The sequence below is a fragment of the Lutra lutra genome, chromosome 9 (assembly GCF_902655055.1).
Source record: "Lutra lutra chromosome 9, mLutLut1.2, whole genome shotgun sequence".
NCBI classification, from domain to species: domain Eukaryota; kingdom Metazoa; phylum Chordata; class Mammalia; order Carnivora; family Mustelidae; genus Lutra; species Lutra lutra.
In genome coordinates this window covers 120142610-120165021 of record NC_062286.1, presented here as the reverse complement: position 1 = coordinate 120165021, position 22412 = coordinate 120142610, and the positions used below count along the sequence as shown (strand labels likewise).

The 22412-nt window shown below is 42.8% G+C and overlaps 1 protein-coding gene across 8 annotated transcripts in view; it reads left to right on the top strand.

Moving 5' to 3' along the window:
* NCOA6 (nuclear receptor coactivator 6) overlaps positions 1–21824 on the top strand; it is a 105874-nt gene extending 84050 nt beyond the window's left edge. For 6 of the 8 annotated variants that reach the window (XM_047746552.1, XM_047746551.1, XM_047746548.1 and 3 more), the window contains 5 exons: positions 552–3530; positions 6507–6575; positions 9833–9869; positions 13544–13692; positions 21237–21824. In XM_047746552.1, the coding sequence (XP_047602508.1) occupies positions 552–3530; positions 6507–6575; positions 9833–9869; positions 13544–13692; positions 21237–21280 (3278 nt within the window). In that variant the 3' untranslated portion in view covers positions 21281–21824. The remainder of the gene's footprint in view (positions 1–551; positions 3531–6506; positions 6576–9832; positions 9870–13543; positions 13693–21236) is intronic. The other 2 variants (XM_047746549.1, XM_047746554.1) reach the window with 2 other exon arrangements.
* Positions 21825–22412: the final 588 nt, after the last annotated feature.

Here is a 22412-nt window from a genome sequence, read left to right as displayed (position 1 = left end):
ACATTTTCTGTTTTACTTCTGTTGAAAGAATAAAAAGACTCTCTTCGGTGCTGGCGTTTTCACAAAATCTAGCCTTAAAAAAATTAGTTAGTGATAACAGAAAAAGTGAATCCTGAATGCCTTGGCTCATTCACAAGGACCGTGGCATATTTATTATGCCCACGTGAGAGCCCAGTGCTGGGTGCTCAGCTCCTTGCTGTCGATGGGAATTGTTCTCATTTTCTCCAAATGAGTGGCTGGGACAGACTCGGCCACTTTGAGCACACAGCACCCAGTGTCTGTCAGAGTCATGGTGCAGTAGTACCTCATTCACACCCTGAAGACTAAGGAGCTGCAGGTTCTTGATGCTTCGCTTTTTGTTTCCTTCAGCAGTGTGCCCCTTTGCTATGTCAGATAATGAGGGGCTGCCCCCCACCCTGGGAGTGGGCCTGCCTGAGCTGTTGGTGCACGGTCCGGGCTGCCTAGACAAGCAGTGCCTGGCGGTACTCTACAGGTAGCAGAGCTTTTCTTGCCGAAAATCTAACTTCCCTGATTTTGGGGGCTTGTTTTAGGTTATCCTTCTCAACCAGTTGAACAGAGGCCACTTCAGCAGATGCCTCCTCAACTCATGCAGCATGTGGCAGCCCCACCACAGCCACCACAGCAGCAGCCACAGCCACAGCTGCCGCCGCCGCCACAGCAGCCACCGCCTCCTAGTCAGCCGCAGTCGCAGCAGCAGCAGCAGCAGCAGATGATGATGATGCTCATGATGCAGCAGGACCCCAAATCAGTTAGGCTTCCAGTCTCCCAGAGTGTCCACCCGCCACGGGGCCCCCTGAACCCAGACTCCCAGAGAATGCCCATGCAGCAGAGTGGCAGTGTGCCTGTTATGGTCAGCCTGCAAGGACCTGCTTCCGTGCCACCATCACCTGATAAACAGAGAATGCCAATGCCTGTGAATACTCCTTTGGGAAGCAGTTCAAGGAAAATGGTATACCAGGAGAACCCCCAGAATCCTTCTAGCTCACCGCTGGGAGAGATGTCCTCACTTCCTGAAGCAAGTGGCAATGAAGTACCAACTGTCTCAGGAGGCCCAAACAACATGCCTTCACATTTAGTAGTTTCTCAAAATCAGTTAATGATGACAGGGCCAAAACCTGGGCCATCACCCCTTTCAGCAACTCAAGGAGCAACTCCCCAGCAACCCCCTGTAAATTCCCTGCCCAGCTCCCATGGCCACCATTTTCCAAATGTGGCTGCTCCAGCCCAGACATCTAGGCCTAAAACACCAAACAGAGCCAGCCCCAGACCCTACTATCCTCAGACACCCAACAATCGCCCTCCCAGCACAGAACCTTCAGAAATCAGTCTGTCACCAGAAAGACTCAATGCCTCCATAGCAGGACTCTTCCCCCCACAGATTAATATTCCTTTACCTCCTAGGCCAAATTTAAACAGGGGCTTTGATCAACAGGGCCTAAATCCAACAACTTTAAAGGCCATTGGGCAGGCACCTTCAAATCTTACCATGAATAATCCTTCCAATTTTGCTGCCCCCCAAACTCACAAATTAGAGTCTGTGGTGGTGAATTCTGGGAAGCAGTCTAATTCTGGGGCAACAAAACGGGCTAGTCCAAGCAACAGCCGCAGGTCTAGCCCTGGGTCCAGTAGGAAAACCACCCCAAGTCCTGGGAGACAAAATTCAAAAACCCCTAAACTTACTCTGGCCTCTCAAACAAACACAACTCTGTTGCAAAATGTGGAGTTGCCAAGAAACGTATTGGCCAGTCCCACTCCTTTGGCCAATGCCCCTGTACCTGGGAGCTTCCCTAACAACAGCGGGCTGAATCCTCAGAATCCTACCATGCCTGTGGCTGCAGTGGCAGGTGTTCTCGAGGATAACAAGGAGAGCTTGAATGTGCCTCAGGACAGCGATTGCCAGAATTCCCAGGGTAGGAAGGAGCAGGTAAACATTGAGCTCAAAGCAGTCCCTGCCCAAGAAGTTAAAATGGTTGTCCCTGAAGATCAATCTAAAAAGGATGGGCAACCTCCGGATCCTAACAAACTTCCCAGTGTTGAAGAGAACAAAAATTTGGTGTCTCCTGCTATGAGGGAAGCACCAACATCGTTAAGTCAACTTCTTGACAACTCTGGAGCTCCTAACGTGACCATTAAACCCCCTGGGCTTACAGATCTGGAAGTAACACCTCCAGTAGTTTCTGGGGAGGACCTGAAAAAAGCATCTGTCATTCCCACACTGCAGGATCCGTCTTCTTCTAAAGAACCCTCTAATTCCCTAAATTTACCTCATACTAATGAGCCGTGTTCAACCCTTGTGCATCCAGAATTGAGTGAGGTCAGTTCTAATGTTGCACCAAGCATCCCTCCAGTAATGTCAAGACCTGTCAGCTCTTCCTCCATCTCCACTCCCTTGCCCCCAAATCAGATAACTGTTTTTGTAACTTCCAATCCTATCACAACTTCAGCTAACACATCAGCAGCTCTGCCAACTCACCTGCAGTCTGCGCTGATGTCAACAGTTGTCACAATGCCCAATGTGGGCAGCAAGGTTATGGTTTCTGAGGGACAGTCAGCTGCTCAGTCCAATGCCCGGCCTCAGTTCATCACACCTGTCTTTATCAATTCATCCTCAATAATTCAGGTTATGAAAGGATCACAGCCAAGCACAATTCCTGCAGCCCCACTGACAACCAACTCCGGCTTGATGCCTCCCTCCGTTGCAGTTGTTGGCCCTTTACACATACCTCAGAACATAAAATTTTCATCTGCTCCTGTACCGCCTAACGCCCCCTCCAGTAGTACTGCTCCCAATATACAGACTGGTCGACCCTTAGTCCTTAACTCACGAGCCACCCCTGTTCAGCTTCCTTCCCCACCTTGTACCACTTCTCCGGTTGTCCCTCCTCACCCCCCCGTCCAGCAAGTGAAAGAATTGAATCCAGATGAGGCTAGTCCTCAGGTGAGCAGCTCAGCAGATCAGAGCACTCTGCCGTCTTCACAGTCAACCGCAATGGTTTCTCCCCTTTTGACCAATAGTCCAGGCTCCTCTGTCAACCGGCGAAGCCCAGTCTCATCTGGTAAGGGCAAAGGAAAAGTGGACAAAATCGGCCAGATACTGCTTACCAAGGCATGTAAGAAAGTTACAGGCTCTCTTGAGAAAGGGGAAGAGCAGTATGGTGCAGATGGAGAGACCGAAGGCCAAGGGCTAGAGACCACAACTCCAGGGCTCATGGGAACAGAGCAGTTATCCACAGAGCTGGACAGTAAAACCCCAACACCCCCAGCACCCACTCTGCTAAAAATGACCTCTAGCCCTGTGGGCCCGGGCTCCACCTCAGCAGGACCCAGCTTACCTGGCGGTACTCTCCCCACCAGTGTACGCTCAATAGTAACCACTTTGGTACCCTCTGAGCTCATCTCTTCGGCGCCGGCCACAAAAAACAATCATGTTGGCATAACACCTGAGCCACTTGCGGGTGGCCTAGTGGAGGAGAAGGTGGGATCCCATCCAGAGCTTCTGCCCAGCATAGGTATGTACTTGGGGCCTGGCATCATCTCCTCGTGTCAGTTTTTTGATGACCTATCCCACAAAAGAAAGCATGACTTCTTTTTATTTGGAAGAAGAAAAATGGGCTAGATGGCAATAGTGGGAGTTTTATTTATTGGAAGTACATTGGGGAACGTACTTTAAGACCCATGTTAAGTTTACATTCATCAACATGGTTCTCTCTCAGCTCCTGAAATAGGGATAGGCCTTTCATTTGCATAAAGTTTGCATTTTACGAGGAAGCGTCTTTACACGTTATCTCACATCATCTTCATACCAATCATGTCAGGTACCCCTAATCCCATTCTGTGGGTGGGAAGCTTGAAGCTCAGAGTTCAGTATCTGTTCAGAGTCTATCCTGTGAACCTTCAGTTTAACATTGTCCCTTAAAGGTGAATAGCAGCTTCTTCAAGTTCGCCTTACTGTGATAATGACTTGCTCTGGAGAGTTTCAGAGCAGGGTTCTCATGGCCCCTTCCTCATTGTGCTCTGTCCCAGAGACTGTTCCCTTCTGACTGGCTACTCCAGAGGAGAGCTTTACAAAAACCAGGGCTGGACAGTAAAACCTGACAGTACTCTCTGGACAGTAAAACCAGACAGTAGTCTCTGTTTCGTGATTATTAATAGACAAAGGAGACTCAAAGTGGTTGAGAGACAGGCTTGAGTTAGTATCACAGCGCCTGCATTTACCAGCTCTGTGGGTTTAGGCAAGCTACTTGATATTCCAAACTTGAGTTTTCTTCTTTGTAATATGGAGGCAATAATTGTAAGAATTCAGTGAGATAATATAATATGCTTAGCACAGAATATAGTAATCAATAAATGTAAATAATTGTTATTACTGATTTCTCTTTGATGCAGTCTCTTTGTAAATTAGACCATTCCAATTTGTGTATATCTAGATTATTTCTTATGTACTGTTAAGTTTGGCATATGATGGGAGCATTGGTGTCCTTATAACTCCCCTCGTCCCTTCACACCCTGTCTCTCACATATACATGTTCCTTCTTCTGTGAGGCTTAAACGGTATAGAAACTCTTTTTCCACAGAGTGGAGCCAATCACACACTGCCAAAGCTGAGAAGGACCTTTACTTATATCCTAGGCCAGCAAATAGTGCCTGTCTTTAATGCAGCTAAAAATTTTTGAGTGGTAAGCACCTACGTGGAGAGGCAGAAAGAACACAAGCTTCAGGGTGTGATCAGAGTTCAAAGTCTAGTCCCACTGGTTACCAGTCACAGTTGGATAAATTCCTTAACCTCTTGTAAGCCTGTAAAATGGAGGCTATAATTCCTATTCCCCAAATTTATACAGATACAAGGAGAGGACTTAACATAAAGTGGCCAGCACGCCACCTCAGTGAGAGCTTTGGAAAGGTTAATTCCCCTTCTCTCTGCCTCTTTACTTCAATGCTGGAGATAGATGCAAGTAGGGATAAAGGCCCTTGAGTTCACTGCCCTTACAGGAGACAGAGACAGGTCTGGAGGTTCTAGGTTTCTGGTTCTAGTTCTGTGGAGGTAGGTAACCCCTAAGATTGAAGAAACCTGGTGTGATTTAAACATACTCTCTGCTATTAAATGTTTCTATTGTACTTCCTTTCAGGGAACTTTCCTCCCACATATCAAGAGAATAATGGTGAAGTGATTAAAAATATGTTTTTCTGGATCATATATAATCTTGGAGGACTATATGAGCTTTGGGTAGATGAATCTATAGTTGGAAAAAAAAAATCTCAATTTTAGTTGATTGTTCCCATTCTTTTTCAAGAGGCTTCTGGATTTTTATCCTGAAAATGTGAGAAACCAATACTAGATTTAAAAGTAGAAGTTAAGGTGTATAGTTTTAAGCTTTATGAGATAAGCATCCAAAATAAATTCTTAACACAAATGCATTATTGACTAAGCAGGCAGAGAAATATACAAAATTGACAATTTCCAAAATCGGGTAAAACTTACTGTTACAGGGTTTATATAGGATATTAGGCTGAAGTGTCAAGATGGGAGGACATAATCCTTGAGTGACTATGGTGTATCTGTGCCCTTAATCTTTACTGTATGATCCAGTAAGCTCCCATTCTAGAGTACATTGTGTATCCTGTTCCATTCCTTTTCAAGGACCTAAGTACTCTCTGTCCTCTGAAGCATAATTCAGATGTTTATCCCTCTAATGTACCATCAGTTTTCTCAATCTAGAATTGATCTCCCTTGCTTCTGATTCCCATAACACTTTAGACTTTTTGAATCATCTTCATAGAACATCCCAATGCACTCCAGTGTACCACATGTGTGTATCTTATCCTTGATATTGGACTGTGTTCCTGATGGGCAGAAAGAATAATTGGTCTTGAAAGGTGCCTGGCATAGTCCCTTTGTCCTAGTGAGTTCTTGATAACTGTTTGTTAGACAAGTAAATGACATATGAAATGATTCATTCATCAAATGTGAATTGAATATCTGCTTTGTGACCATCACACTCTGCCAGGTGCTGTAGAAAAGTATAAAAGAAATAGTATGATTCATTTCAGGTCTCAAGGGGGGGGTAATCTTTACAGGGATGAGACAAATTTTTAAATGCTAAGGTGCATGGTATAATTGTTCCTCTGAAAGTGGTTTGGGTTGCCTACTAAGGTATGCTTTGGAGTTTTTTTTTTTAAGAGTACTGGATAGAACATGACCCTAAGAAGCAAAAATCGTAGGTGGTCTTGTCCTCATGACCACCTCCTTCCTTGATCTTTGTACACACAAAAGGGAAAAACAAATATCCCTGCTAGTGGTCTGTGGTACCATGTGGCATGGTAGCTAATTTTTTAAGTAGGTTTTGAAATGTCCTTTCAAGGCAATTGAAATTTCCTCCAAGAGGATATGTATTTTAGCAGTTACTTAGCTATTGATTTAGTCAGTGCTTTCTATTTTGTCGAGAAAAGAAACTAAAAGGCCTGTATTTTTTTTTTCCTTGCCTTAGCCCCTTCACCGAGTTTAATCTCAAAGGAAATTCCAGCCACAACACTGCAGGGGTCTGTTGCCAGACCAGGTAAGGCATGCTTTGGAGAATCTTCTCCAAGTGGAATGGATTACATGTGAAGGAACTGCTTCTGCCCTCAAGGTGCCAAGAAGTGGCTGAAACTCTCTTACCTACTGGCTTCAGGCAGAATTCAGCCGAGTGGCCGAGCTTGTGCAGCGCTCTTTGATGTTATTTTTCCTGGACCAGCTTGCTGTCTTCTACATCCCCGGTGTCAGCCAGGGAACTCAAGAAGGACTTTGCAGTGCCCATTGTCTGCCTGCCACCCAGCTGTTGGGTTTCCATTGCACGGTTTGCCCTGTCTCGTGACCCTGGCCCCCATAGCTGCCAACTGACTGACTGGTATATGGCAGTTCGCTGGGGTGGCAAGCATTACTGCACTAAGCTAGTAACTGCCCTTTCGTGACAGGAGTGGAGGCCTTGTTCTGAGGACCTCTGCTACAGGGAGGCAGCCATTCCCCAGGGAGTCAGTCATTTCAGTCATCTCTGGATGGCATTATGTTTCTTCCCATGACCAAGAAATTGCAAATAGCACTAGGGATGGTGTTTCTAGAAGGTGGAGTCCATGATAATCTGACAAATAATTGTTGTGGAATGCTGTGTCAGCTCTGAACACATGAGGATCTTGATGGCAATAACAGCACTGCCTTTGTAAGGCAGATAAATATGCCAAAGCAGATAAATATCATAAATATGTTACAGTTTAGTCTCGCCTGGCCCTCTGTCACTGAAGGTATTGAGGGATACCAAAATAAATTTAAAAATAAAATGAAGTATGACCTTTCCACAAAGAGGTTAGAATCTCATTTACAGTATAGTTCATACTTGACAAAATTTGTAAGCAAAAAACAAACAAACAAAACTACCGTGTTTAGTTTTGTGGGCCTAAGCCAGTGAAGTTAAGGTATAACTTGTGATTTATTTTTAATATTTTTTTAATGCATCTCTGTACCCAGTGTGGGGCTTGAACCCACAACCCTGAGATCAGGAGTCACATGCTCCACCCACTAAGCCAGTCAGGCGCCTTCTCTTACAGTTATTTTAAAATGGGCTTCAGGGGCGCCTGGGTGGCTCAGTGGGTTAAAGCCTCTGCCTTCGGCTCAGGTCATGATCCCAGGGTCCTGGGATCGAGCCCCGCATCGGGCTCTCTGCTCCGCGGGGAGCCTGCTTCTTCCTCTCTCTCTGCCTGCCTCTCTGCCTACTTGTGAATTTCTGTCAAATAAATAAATAAAATCTTTAAAAAAAAATAAAATAAAATAAAATGGGCTTCAGGTGCTATGTCCTTTGCTATGTCCTTTGCACACTTAGAGCAAAATCAGGCCTCTGAAACGAATGGATGAGCTGAAAACATTTCAGCCACCCAGATTCTTTTTTTTTTTTTTTATATATTTTTATTTATTTATTTGACAGAGATCTACAAGTAGGCAGAGAGGCAGGGAGAGAGAGAGAGGAGGAAGCAGGCTCCCCGCTGAGCAGAGAGCCCGATGTGGGGCTCAATCCCAGGACCCTGGGTTCATGACCCAAGCCGAAGGCAGAGGCTTTAACCCACTGAGCCACCCAGGTGCCCCAACCACCCAGATTCTTCCTTTGCTTCCAACTGCCCACATGATTGTGCTAGGCACCTGAGACGGAGAGGAGTGGAGTGAATTATTCACAGAGGGGCTTAGAAAGTAAAATTCATTTTTGATGAGAAAAGAAGCAGCTAGGAAGAAGAAGGGAATTCCATTTCCTGCCTCCGTTCTTTACTCCAGAAAAATGTGTTTTTTCATATCCTACATCTAAGAATAACTGCCCGAAGAATCCTGTTCGTTTTAAAAGTTTCTCTTAAATGAATCTCCTTAAAATGCCCCCAGAGTCACTAACTGCCTTCACCAAATTCCTTTTGTCTGTACTTATGTGAATTAGCTGTGATAGTGTTAAAGTTCTCAAAAGCACTGAATTTTGTTTCAGATTAACAAACTAATCAAAATTTTTATGTAATCCACCTATTTCGGGCTGTGTTCATTTTTGAGCACATGTTACCTGGGTTTGTCCGCTCCAGTGGAGCCAACAAGGCAGCAGAGTACTTGGTGAGGTGGTATCTGTTTCATGTGGTGGGGTGTCTAAGGTTTATGGGTTAGATATGGGGAGCTAAGTAGCAAATGGGAAGTAGGGATTCCCTCGTCTTCCATTGAAAGCAGAGTATTCTAGCCTCCTCACATTAAGGCTGCATCAACATGAGCATCATAGCAAGAATAATAGTAATAGCTAATATACTACTAAGAGCCAAGTGCTGTACTGAACTTTTTATATATTATCTCATTTAATCTTCTTAACTTTGAGGTGGGTAAAGTGATTGTCCCCTTTTTCCAGATGAAGCATTGAGCACAGAGAGGTCAAATAATTTGCTCGGGGTTACGTGGCTAATAAGCAGCGGGGTCAGAATTTTAACCCATGCACTCTGACTTCACTGCCTTCAGGGAGGTTAACATGTAATCAGTGAGGTAGATTAGGCCTGCACTGAGTTTGTGGTGCTAAATTTTCTAAAAGGGGGGATGGGCAGAGCTGTGCAAGTCCAAAAGCAGGAGAGAACACTGCTCTCTGGTGCTCAGCAAAGTCTTTTGGAAAGATGGAACTACCTAGAGGCATATAATGGAGGAAGATGTTTTTCTGCTGATGCTGAGAAAGAAGTGCCTGGTAAACCCAAGAATTCTCATTTAAGCAAAACCCTGCTAGACAAATTACTGAGGTTTTCCTTTCTTGGAGGGCATTTCTGGGAAGTTGAGGAAGAGAGGAAAATGATGGAGTCTGTGGGTGTTATCTCAAAGCAAAGCAATCTGCCCTCTAAACTCAGTGAGGAAGTCCTTTGGAAGAGAATGCCTCCTGAATAGATATATTGCTGTCTTTAAAAACAAGTGTCAGGAGGGTGGAGATATTTTAAGAATGAAAACAATCTCTTCTACATGGGAGGGAAGAGGCTTATTTTACTAACCTAGTTATAGCTGGGTGACATAGGAACCAGGCATGTGAATTTAGTTCTATTGATCCAAACAGGATTATTTCACAGTGTGGAGTGGAAGTAAAAATAGACAAGTAAGTGTCTTATGCCCCAGACAACTGAGTTGTGTCCCTGCCAACTCTGTACCATGTAGGGGTGAGAATCCTGCTGGGCACAGAGACATGTTAGCCTAATAGGGCATTCAGAATTCTCATAGACACCTTGCTTCTCCCAGTGGACATAGACCACAGGAGCTTCCACATCTCATTTCTGTGCTTTGTATTTTTCACAGAACTCGAGGCAAATGCTGCCATAGTCTCTGGACAAAGGTAAGATGATCATTCTGCAGACTCAGCATGAAAACGGCATAAGCCTCTTTGAAGGGTATTGGCTTTCTCATCCTTTAAAGCTCTCTTCACCTTGGCCTTTTCCTTCACTCTTTGTACCAGTCTGTTTTCCCTACGAAAGCAGGGGAGCTGTCATGAGTCCTCATCCCTCAGAAATAACATTTCTCTTAATAAAACTTGGTGGCTAAATTTCTCCCTTTTTTGGTGGTTTTGAAAACTGAATGAGAGAGCATGTTTAGCACTCACCATACTGAGTAAACAGTAAATGTTCAATATGTAGGAGCTGTTGATATCTTGTCATTAATAGTAGTCCTTGCAACACCTTCTGAAGTATAGCTGTTTTTCCTCCAAGCATAAGAGAGTCAGGTGGGGTCTGACCCCAAAACTCACGCTTTTTCTGTTAAGCCCCACAACCTAACAAAATGAAATACACCTGTGGCTTCAACCTCATTAACCCCGTGGAGAGAAAGAAGTATTACTATTTTTCAAAAGTCTTTACTTTTTTAGTGTACTAATACATTAGATGACATTTTAGAGAATTTATCATATTTGTACAACTTAGTTTGTAAAACACCTTCATAGTCACTTTCTCATGGAATCCTCCTATCAACCCTGTGAGGTGGTCATAAGAGCCAACATTTACGTGAATGCATTCCATGCTGTACACTGGGCTGCAAGCCCTCCAAGGGTATTATCTCACTTAATTTTCCCAATATCTATTAGGAAGGTAAATTCTGTCTTAAAGATAAGGAACCTAAAGCTCAAAGAAGTTAAGTAAATTGCCCAAGGCCACAGATTTAGTAAGTGGTGCAACTGAGATTCAAACTCTGGCACTCTGACCCCAGTACCCTCACACTTACTGTATTGCAGCAGACAAAATGGGGATTTATAGATCAGGAATCTGAAGCATAGAGAAAGTTAAATAAATGGCCAATAAATATATAGGTAAGACTTGACCCCTGTTCTTCTACTTCCAAGCTTATTGATACTCCTACTACATCATTCTGCCTGTATTTTTATTTGGATTGGGCTAATACTTGAATTCGTTAGCCTTTCTCAAGCATGCACCAGAAAGTGGCTACAGAAAGAAGATAATCAGACCAAAAATATCCTGTGGGTGTTTGTTTCCAGAGCTGTCTGGGCACTGGCCGTATAAATACCAGGACGGTACTACTGTCACTCTTGTTTTGCCAGGAGAAGGAGGCACCTCTATTAGGAATCTTTCTTCCTCAGAGGCTTGGACCATTTTCTGGGCATGTAGCCAGAAAGCCATCCGGAACATCTCTAAAAGGATACGTAAATACCCCTTGACTTATAATTCCACCCCAGCTCCAGCCTCGCCGCTTCTTCACTTGCCTCGGCTTGTGGGGCAGTGGTTAGATATAAAGCAAGATAGCGAACAGTATGGCCACATTCCCAGCCATAGTGCTACTAATGAAGGATCCTCAGGCAGGAGTGCAAACGCAGGGGTAGGGATAGTTGATAGGCCATGGTTCATGCCTCTAAGGAGCTCCTGATCTAGTGGGAGGCAGAAGATATTAAAAGAAAATATGCTGTACAATCTGATGGGTGCTCTAGAATGCCAGAAACAGACTGTGAACCAAAAAGACAGAAGAGACAACTTCACTTGGGAAGTGAGGTCATGGAAGTCTTCCCAAAGAGGCATCCCTTTGACCAGCTTCTTTTGTTTTCTCTGTTGTACTACTTTTGTTTCAGTTCTATGCCTTCTAAGCAGATTTATCAGCTTTTCTTCCCTAATGATTCTGCCATGCATTTTTTTGAACCCTGAAAGCAGTAAAAAGTTTATTAAAGAACATTTGAAATTCAGATCAGAGAATTTGAAGAAAATTACCAGTAAACCAGGATTTCTGTGACTCAAACAATACTCACTGTGTATATTTTATTTTATTATTTTTTTAAGATTTTATTTATTTACTTGACAGAGAGAGAGATCACAAGCAGGCTGAGAGTCAGGCAGAGAGGGGGGGGGAAGCAGGCTCTCCGCTCAGCAGGGATGCTGAGGCAGATGCGGGGCTCGATCCCAGGACCCCGAGACCATGACCTAAGGCAGCGGCCTAATCCACTGAGCCACCTAGGCGCCCCTCAGTGTGTATATTTTAGTTCATCTTCCTCTGCTTCTCTTCAAAGTATGTCTACACATAGGGAGTATTTTATATATAAACACTATATCTAATATATATATACTATATAGTGTTATATATATATAAGCGCTGTACATCATGCACACACACAATGTATCTCACATTCATTTATATGTGGTCACATATATATACTCAACATGTGTTATGATGAAAATGGGATTATACTATTCATAATATTGGTAACTTTTCCCCCACAATAATGTATCACAGTTTTTATCATTAAATAAACTTAACAACATGATTTTTCATGACCGAATATGGATGTGCCATGTTTTAGTTTTATAATCTATTGTAAAGCATTTAGGTCTCCTGTCTTCATTAGTATAAATAAAATGGTCTGACATCCTTGTGTGTAATTAGAGAGTTGTAAAAAGATTTGTTTCCTTAGGCACCTAGAAGTGGAATTGCTGAGCCGGGGGATTACACAGCGTTTCTCAGCCTGGGCGTTATTGACAGTTTTGATCAGATAATTCTCTGCCCTGGGTCAGGAGTGGGGGTGGGGTGAGTGGGGTGGCATGGAAGAGCTGCCTTATGCATTGTAGAATGTTCAGTAGCATGTCTGGCCTCTGCCCAAAAGAAGCCAGTAGCATCCCTGCCTCAGTCAAGACAGTCATCTTAACAATCAGCCATGTCTCCAGATACTGCAAAATGTCTCCTAGGAGGGACAAACGCCCCCTATTGAGAACAATGGGCTTACATAATTTATATCCAGAGTTTCTTTCCCCATGCCCTTAGTAGTACTGCATATTACCAATTTTAAATCTCTGCATACTAAAAAAGGGAGATTGAGGTAAGGGCAGTCGGTATACCCAGCAGTATACTGTGAACATATCCTCATGTATATTCTATAATGTGACTTATGCCATTATCTGACTATACCAGGCTCATGGGAAATACCAGTATGTATTAGTAATTTCCTAGATTTTAGATACTATTATTTTTGTTTAAAGATTTATTTATTTATTTATTTGACAGACAGAGATCACAAGTAGACAGAGAGGCAGCCAGAGAGAGAGAGAGAGGAGGAAGCAGGCTCCCTGCTGAGCAGGGAGCCCGATGTGGGGCTCAATCCCAGGACCCTGGGACCATGACCTGAGCCAAAGGCAGAGGCTTTAACCCACTGAGCCACCCAGGCACCCCTAGATACTATTATTTTTTGAAAGAGAATGTTGTTATTTAAGAAAAATGGGTGAAGATGTTTGGCAATTTTTGTTGCAAGTTTTTCATTTCTTTTACCTGTTTTCCCACAATTTCACCAGGAATATACTTTAGTATTTTATTTTTAATAGTGTAACAAACTAGACTCACTCTTAAGTTGTCAGTAATATAGAAAGTAATTGTGTTCATTGTCCCAGGGTGGAATATTTTCTCTTCAGAATGACTGTATAGTTCTTAATCTCCTGCCTTACAAATGAAACTCTACCTGAAGAACCCTTTTTTGTGTGTGACTTGATTCCCTCACCTCCTTGGACACTTTGTGCTTCCCTTTGTCAGCAGTGAGCCCAAAGAGATCATTGAAAAGTCCAAAACCCCAAGCAGAAGAAACTCCCGAACTGAAGAGCCAACTGTAACTTCTGAAAGTGTGGAAAATGGACATCGCAAGCGATCCTCTCGGCCTGCTTCAGCCTCCAGCTCTACTAAAGGTTAGCAGTGGTGGGTTGGTGCCATTATGGGTTACATAGAAGAATGGGGTCTTTATCACCACAGCAGAGGACTTTGTCTTTCATCTTTGCTTCTTTTACTTTGACTTCGACTCTTTGTCCTTCCTTAGTTCATTTATCTATGTGTTTTCTGTGTGTATACATCGCAGCAAGCACCATTGGGGAAGAAAAGGAACCTAGCAGGGCAGATTGATTTATGATCACCACTTCAGAGAGATCCTCAGTATCTTTCTGTGGTCAACTCTCTTTTCCACCCCTCTGGACTCTACTTTCTCTCTCTACTTTCTGTCCCTGCCAGCAGAGATTCTCACCTCTTCACAGAGAAAGTAAAACTGCTTCAGCTCTTGCTACCAAGACATAAATCTACCAGGATCCTCCTTTGCTCCTACCATAATAGAGCAGCTGTCCCTCCTCAAGTCTAAGGCCAGTTCCTCCACATGCCTCTTTGATACCATCTTCTCTGACCTTGTCAGGAACCTTACACTATCAGTTTTCTCTCCTGTATTGATTGATGTCTCCTTTTTGAATTCACTGTCCTTGGCTTTTCTGACCTAGAGCTCTTGATAGTTTTCTCTCTACCTCTCTGACTTTTCCTTCTCAACCTCAGTACACAGATATTAGATGTTGGCTTTCCTCATACTTCAATCCTGAGTCACCCTTTGTCTTCAGCTCTTCTCTCCCTAACTGATCTTACTCATGCCTCACTTTCTTAGTTACAGCTTTTCACAGACAACTCATGAATTTGTATTTCTAGTACAGACCTCTAGAAATCATAGACAACTGCATGTACAACCTTAACAGGACTTCAGATATTCAGCATGTCCGATTTCACCCACAATGTCACTTCATTTGCCAGTGTTCCCCACCTTAGGGAATGGCACCACCATCTGTCCATTGGGCACCTCCTCCTTGGCACCTCTCCCTCATCCTCACATCCCTCATATCATCACAGAAAGCTGCTGCTTTTATCTCAAGTGGCCCGAATTCATCCAGTTTGCTCCATCTTCATTGCTCCTGTAGCTTAAAACCCTTCAGTGATTCGCATTGTAACTAGGATTAAAGTCTAAAAGCACCAAGGTTGTGTGGTCTGGTCCCTGTCAGCATCTCCCAGCCTCATTTGAGTTCCCTCAGCAACTCAGACATGCTGCTCTTATCCCTTATCAAGAGCCTGTGTGTGTGTTACACCCATTGCAGGGAATGTTCTTCCCTCTTCCTTCTCTTCTCCTCATGAACTTCCTACTCTGTCTACCTAGCTCCCTGGTCACTGCTATGAGAAATCATAGCACCATGTTCTCCTACATAACATCACAGTTGTAACTTTATGTCTGTTTACATGACAGGTAATTAATCTATGCACTCTGCTGGGTTAGGAGTTGTCTGGCTTTGCTCATCATCGTATCCTTGGTACCTAGTATTGTGCCTCATGCAAAGAGATATATAATCAGTAATTATTAATAATTGTCTATCAAATATATATTAAGTACTTAACACATGCCAGGCCCTGGGGATATAATAGTGAAAAGACAGAGTCTCTGTCTTCATCATATCAATTATTTGCCAGCTAGAAAGACTAATAGTGTGTGCTAAATGTTAAATGTTGTGATAGCAAAGTTACATGGTACTGTAGGAGCATATAGTTGGGATGCTATGCTCCTCTGCCAAATCAGAGAAGGCTTTCTGGAGAAAATGATGTTTAATCTGAGAGCTGAAGAATGAGGAGGCATTATGCAGGCTATGGGAGTTGAATGAAATATTCTAGGCAAAAGGAACAGCATGTGCAAAGGCCCAGATCTGAGGAAGGGTGTGATACTTCATCTCCTCAGGAAGTGTGCTGAGCTTAAGTAGCTCACGTTAGGCAAGAGCTGGGATCCTGGCCAAGTGCCTGATATCAGCAGGAGTGCTGAGAAACAGTCCAGTACTATTAGGATGCCATCCTGAAGATGAGGGCAGGTTCTGTGCACCAACACCAGACACTGACCTGGGAACTCAGCTGTTGTTGGCAGGTTGTGCTTCTGGGCGAGAATTTCACGAATCCTCACAAGAGCCCCTGGAAGTAGGCCTTAGGTGCACAGATCACATATAGGTAGAGGTGTAGAAGTTACCTTATCTCAGCCCATCAGAGAGGAGGAAGGGTCTTCTTTCCTTTTCAGGCATCCTGTATAAACCACAGGCAGGGTCCTCTTAGGTATCCCCACTTTAATGCAGAAAAGGAACCAGCTACTTTCTTCATTCTCCCTGGGAATCCTCTCCGAGGCAGAGATTTGTTTAGAAGCACTCCTTTCAGTATATTGAATACTAAATTTAGACCACCAAAGGGAAGATTCCTGGAGTTCTGTGGGAAAATCTGCTTCCCCTCAATTCTGTGTATTCTTTTGGCCCTTCACCTTCCCAAAGAATCAAGGTCTTCTAGGCTATAGAATATGGTGTGTAATTACCTTTAAAGCAGGAAACAAGTCGGGGGTGGGCAGGAAACAAGTGTTGGTCTTTAGAGAAGTCACATACTAGATTTTTGGAAACTTCATCTGAGCCCAGACCCCCAAGGTAATAAGGGTGTCATTTACAGTGCACCAGGAAGAATTAATCACAGGAGCAGCTGGGACAGTTAAGAAGAGATGCCCAAATTAGAGCCAGTCTGTAGGGAACTGCCAGCCAAGGAAAGATGGAAAGCTGAAACCTGTTTTAGAAAGGGGTGGGGAATAGGCTTGTACAGTTAAACTGGACATTCACCCTTGGTGGTGGTGGTCATGTTGTAATACCTGCCCCATCCCTGCTCTGAGGCTTAACAAGTGGTTTAGGCAAAGCCCTAATGACTTGAAAGCTTTGTGATCTTGCTTGGGGGCAGGTAAGTGTCTCCTGAAAGGATGTCAGAGTTTCCCCAAACCCCAGGAATCATAGTCATGTACAGATCTCCACATCAGCCTCAAGCCCTCAGGCTGTCAGTTAACTCTTAGAGTAAGTTACCTTTTAAATCCAAAATGAGTGCTATAGCTGTTCTGATTTTTAAGTGTTAGAGCTCTTGGATCCAGATTAAAGAATAACTATGTATTATTATTTGCTATGCAATATGCTATGCTGTATCCAGAACTCTGAACCGGTCATAAAATAACTTTTTGTGATCATATTTGAACCCATACCAGGGAGTGATCATAAAATATCAAGGTGGTTTCCAAAATCTACGCAAATCAAATTTGGAGACATAGTAGTGCTGGGTACCTAAACATCTTTCTGCAGCATCAATACTTCTCAAAGTTTTGAGGCGAGAAAAAGGTTTGCTTTTTTGTGTTCATACAGTTTGGGTTATATATGCACAGACAAAATCAGAGCATCTTGAAAGCAGAGAAATATGAGCAGTTAATGAAAAGTATTGGTACATTTGTATTGTCAGAGAACCAGTGACATTAACCATGCTCCTGCTGTGAGAACAGAGTTTGCTTACGTCATGCTGGCCAAGGCCTACTATACTGCCAAATTGGAGCAGGTGGGACAGATTATTTCTGGGCAAGTCCAGGGAGGCCCACATGGTTGATAGGTCATTCTCTGTTGTTTTGGTTTTGGTTGTTGGGTTCCCCCTACCCCCTTTTAATTACAGACACAAAAAGTGGCTCCCACCAATCAGTGAGCATCTTTTTAAAACTGGACTTAATCAGGTGTGTTGTTATAAAAATGCAAATGAGTAGTTCTACTTCCTGACATGATGTGTTCCCTATTAACAGAAATGGTTTGTCTCACTTTCCTTATCATTTTTTTACTCTTCTGTTTATGATAGATATTAGGTTATATTTTCAACTGGGAAAAAAGATCAGTAGTTAAAAATGGGGTTCAGTGCCCAAGTTTGAAAAGGGAGAATATGCTAATATGAAGGAAGTTCAGAGCAACCTATAGCAGAGCAGCAGCAGTGGGTATCCTTGGAGTGCCTTAAGATGCCTCTGACAGCAAAGTGGGGTGATAGCCCTACTGTACTCTCAGCCTGTGACATGAGAAGCAATGATCTAAAAAACAGACATTCTTAAAATGGAAGTGTTACTATGGAAATACAAATAAGCATGATATGGGAGAAAACCCTGAATAGTAACTGCTTCAGACTATACTCTTGTAGCATCATCGTTCAGAAACCAGCCATGAAAATTTTGAAAGATGTCCAGAATTTTTTTTTTGCAAAAAATAGAAATCTTGGCTAGAAATAGTACAGTAAAAAACATAATGAAGTGAGCAAGGCCAAGGTCATTTTCTAAAACTCCTTGAAAGGTAAAGGTAAACTCCAAATAACAGAAGATTTAGTAGACCCTTGCACTATAGGTTTGGCCAAATTTACTTACAGTCAAAATGAGGCAATCAGGGGGAGAAAATGCCCATCTCAAATTATAATGTAAATGTTATCCAAGGATATGTATGGACAGCCATCTGAAAGACTGTTACCCAATTCTTTACCATGTAGTTGGTTCAAAATATTAATATAAAGGGTGTTACTATTAGCTTTTGAACTACTTTTATTTCTGTGAAGACATTAATTTGTAAAATCTTTGATGGTTTAAAAAATAGGATTTTTCAACAATGTACGTAATTTTTATTTTGCTTGTATGGTATTGGTTATGGGGTCTTGGGAGTAGGATTATGCAGAGTCAGAGAAGTTAGGCATCCTTAGGAACAGACCTGATGTATAACCTGCATGTACCATCAGCCATTTCATTACTTCCCTAGAATTCCTTACCTTAAAGAGTTTACCTCTGGATTCCCTTATTATATTCATGGAGTAATAAAAGTGGTAATGTTTTGGAGGAAGTATAAAATTGAACTACAGAAACAAAAAAACTCACCTTTTCAGACAGATTTATAAAGACATCAAAAGTGACATTGCCCGATGACCCAGATTGCCTAGATTTATCCAGGGAAGGTGATAAGAGGCTTCAGTATCAGGCCGATGCAATTTTTTTTTCCTTCATGGAAGTGTAAAAGTACACTCTACACGATCTTTCCCACCTCTAACCCTGGTATCTAAAAGATTATTTTTCTGGAGGGTTGTTTTTTTTTTTAATATTTATTTATTTGAGTGAGAGAGAGTATGAGCGAGGAGAAGGTCAGAGAGAGAAGCAGACTCCCCATGGAGCTGGGAGCCCGTTGCAGGACTCAATCCCGGGACTCCAGGATCATGACCTGAGCTGAAAGCAGTCGCCTAACCAACTGAGCCACCCAGGCGCCCTTTTCTGGAGTTTCTAACACAAATCACTTGTTTACTCGTGGTCCCACTCATTGATTGGTCCGCAGAAGCGTAGTCAGTCTGCCAGATCATCCGGTGCTATGAAGCAGTGACAGATGGAGAAAGCAAGCAAAGAGGAGGGGGAGGGAGAGCCTGAGGTTACTTCTCCACCCTCCCCTTTATAACCTATTTTCCCAGCCACAGAGGTGTTTCTCAGATACAGCACTCGATCCTTCATATCACAACAAAGAAGAAGCTCCCAAAGTAGGCCTAATTAACAGATATCTAAGGATGAACACTCAAGACAGAATTGTGTAGAGGCCCCTGTGTGTCTCAGTTGGCTGAGTTCCTACTCTTGGTCTCAGCTCAGATCTTGATCTCAGGGTTGTGAGTTCAAGCTCTACATTGGGCTCTCAACTGGGTATGGAGCCTACTTTAAAAAAAAAAAAAAAAGACACAACTCTATATATTTTTACTCAAATGATAAATTTACTACAGTGAAAATGAAACTTGAAGAGTTGGACTAGTGAGTTGATCATAGGGAACTTTGGGGTGTGTGAAACTCTTGATTTATACGGAATTAAAGAGCACCTTTATCCACATGCTGTCAGACTGTCATCTGATTAGCAAAAGACTAAGGAATAAATCAGAGAGCGACTGATTCCTTTACCACATGGCACAAGCAACATGACCTTCCAGCAAGAAGATATGCATACTGAAATTTATACCAATAGAAGCCCAAAAATATTGCACCGGTCACTTCTTGGAAAGTCATCGAGACCTTCTTAGCAATTAGTATAGCTAATAGTAACATTTTTGCTTTTTGCTTCTACATCTTACGTTTGGACTTTCAAAATATGATACAAAAGAGAAAAGAAAGATTGCTTAGAACACTGAACCTAAAATGCAGCATCAGAAAATTTAGCCTTGTTTCCAGAAACCAATAAAACTGATTCATCTTACATATTACTGTGTTAGAAAATATTTTCTCTCTGACAGGAAGTAATTTTAAAACTTTGATTTCTTATTAAAGCCAAAAGATCTGTGGAGCAGCTTGAAGAATGAGAGTGAATTTTTAACATCAATAGAACATTTTTTGTTTAAAGATTTTATTTATTTGTCAGAGTAAGAGAGAGTACAGACAGGGGAGCAGTAGATGGGTGGAGGCCGGGAGCAAACTTCCTGCCAAGCAAGGATCCCAAGACCCTGGGATCATGACCCAAGCCAAAGGAAGACACTTAACTGACAGAGACATCTAGGTATCCCAAGATCAATAGAAGATTTTAGAGAAATGTTTACATTTGGAGAGCTGCAAGCTATTCACTGTACCCTGCTATAGAAGACTTTTGTGAGGAAGGTTTTCATTTTCAGGGTTTATTTCTTTTAGAGAGTACAGGGGGGCAGAGGGGGAGGGAGAGAGAAACTCAAGCAGACCCCGTGCCTAATGTGGAGCTAGACACGGGGCTCTATCTTAAGACCCCAAGACCATGACCTGAGCCAAAACCAAGAATCAGATGCTCAATTGACTGTACCACCCAGGTGCCCCATGTGAAAACATGGTTTAAATACAGAATAAGATTGAGTTGATTGAAGACACTATGCTAAGAGGAAGTAAAGGAATTAAAACACACTTGTTCCATTTATGCCACTGTTATTCTGCGTATAAGTTATTCAGTTCCCCACCTCTTCCATGAAGCCCACACGCTCACCTGGGCTCAGAGCAGGCTGTGGCTTGCTCTGAATTGTTTCTATGCCTATATATATCCAAAGCCTTGATATTCCTGGCTAGGCCACGATAGATACTTGTTGACCATAGGTCATGGTCGTGTTTAGAGGCTTGACAATAGTAAGGCAAAAAGAGTTGCTTACTGCAAAACGATGGCTTGATTCCAAAAGGTCCAGCCATTTTTTTGCACTCTGGCACAATTTACTTACTTACCTGTAGCAAGACTCATTGATTTCTCACAAAAGTACTCCGTCTCTCTGTCATTTCACTGGGTGATAAGAACTGGTGATGGAGGTTGTAGGGTTAATTGCCCAGCTCAAGATGCTCTCCCTACCCTGCCACTTTTTCCAACTGGGTATGTGTGTTTCATCTCCCACCACCTGTATCAGACTTCCCCGATTGCCAGGCCCTAGTATACAGAGCCAGGCCCTATTTCCATAGAAGTCTGAGACCCCCTCCGCACCGAGTGCTCCTTTTGAGGCCCTTTGATTTATTCAGAGTCCAGCAGGGCCCCAGTTAGGCCAGCCCTGCTTCTTATGGACTGCCTAAAACATCACTGCTGTAAAGAGTTGTCTCAACTGAGCGTGTCCTTCCTTCCCCCCACAGACATAACCAGCGCGGTGCAATCCAAGCGGAGAAAATCCAAGTAAACAAGCTGGACAGCGACTTGATCCTTGTAAATGTGTGTGAATTTTACAAAAAGCAATTTTGAGCTGTGACTTTTTAAAATCCATTTCTGTACAGCTAGTCATTTTAATAATGTGGCCCTTTTCCTAGTCCTTGCAACCTGTTTTGTAAAGTGCAATGGGGTAAGCAGAGTTGTTGAACCCTTTTGGTGTTACAAGATGAAGTTCAAGGTTTCTAAAATGTTGCCATGTATTGAGAGGAGCTAATGCGATTATGTTATTAGTTTTCATATTTCCTAAGCAGCCTAGAGTACAGGGTGAGCATTTTTAGATATTCTAATGATGTATTGTGCTGTGGAAGTTATGTGTGTGAATAGCAGTAGTGGGAGCTAAAGGAATCTTTTCATTTGGAAATGTTGTAAATAATTTTATTATATAGTGTTTTGGATGTATTTGTTGTAGAAATGGACCAGTGAATAAAGAGAATCTAAGGGTTTGTACAATGTGAAATACTGAATGTGTTAAATAAATGTCATTGTCTTAGAACATAAATGTTATTGGTAAGGGATTATTGGGTGAGCATGCTCTTTCTTTAGACCATAAATGAATAGGATCAGCCTTCTTTGTAGATTAGAATCCCACCTTGTCCTTACTATACCTGCTTTGAAGAAACTAGCCCTTTCAGCACTGTACCCGGCACTTTGATAAATGTTGGTCAAATTTGTTTTGGTTGCAAATAACAGAGTCAACTTGGGATCAAAGACCACCCAGGATTTTCTAGGGACAGGAAGCCATCAGTAACCCGGATGTACTTTGTCTCCACCTTATACATCTGATTCTCTGTGCACAAAATGTTAACAGTCTTCTCCATTCGAGAGATAAGCCCAGACTGACCAGCCAGATTCTTTGTAACAGCATCAAGTATCTTGCCCACTTTAGGTCAGCTTTCCACTTTCAGTCCAATTCTATGGTTAGATCAGGCAGTTCCCACATAGAAGTGGTCATTTTGTGTTACATACTTTATATACTTCAAAGATGCCCACCACTTTCTACCTTTTGGGTACGCTATTTCTCATCTGTATCAGGCTCTGGGGCTGGTTTCTCATCAACATGCCTGGGTTTTCCCCTTTCCTTGCTCAATTCCTACCTAAAAATT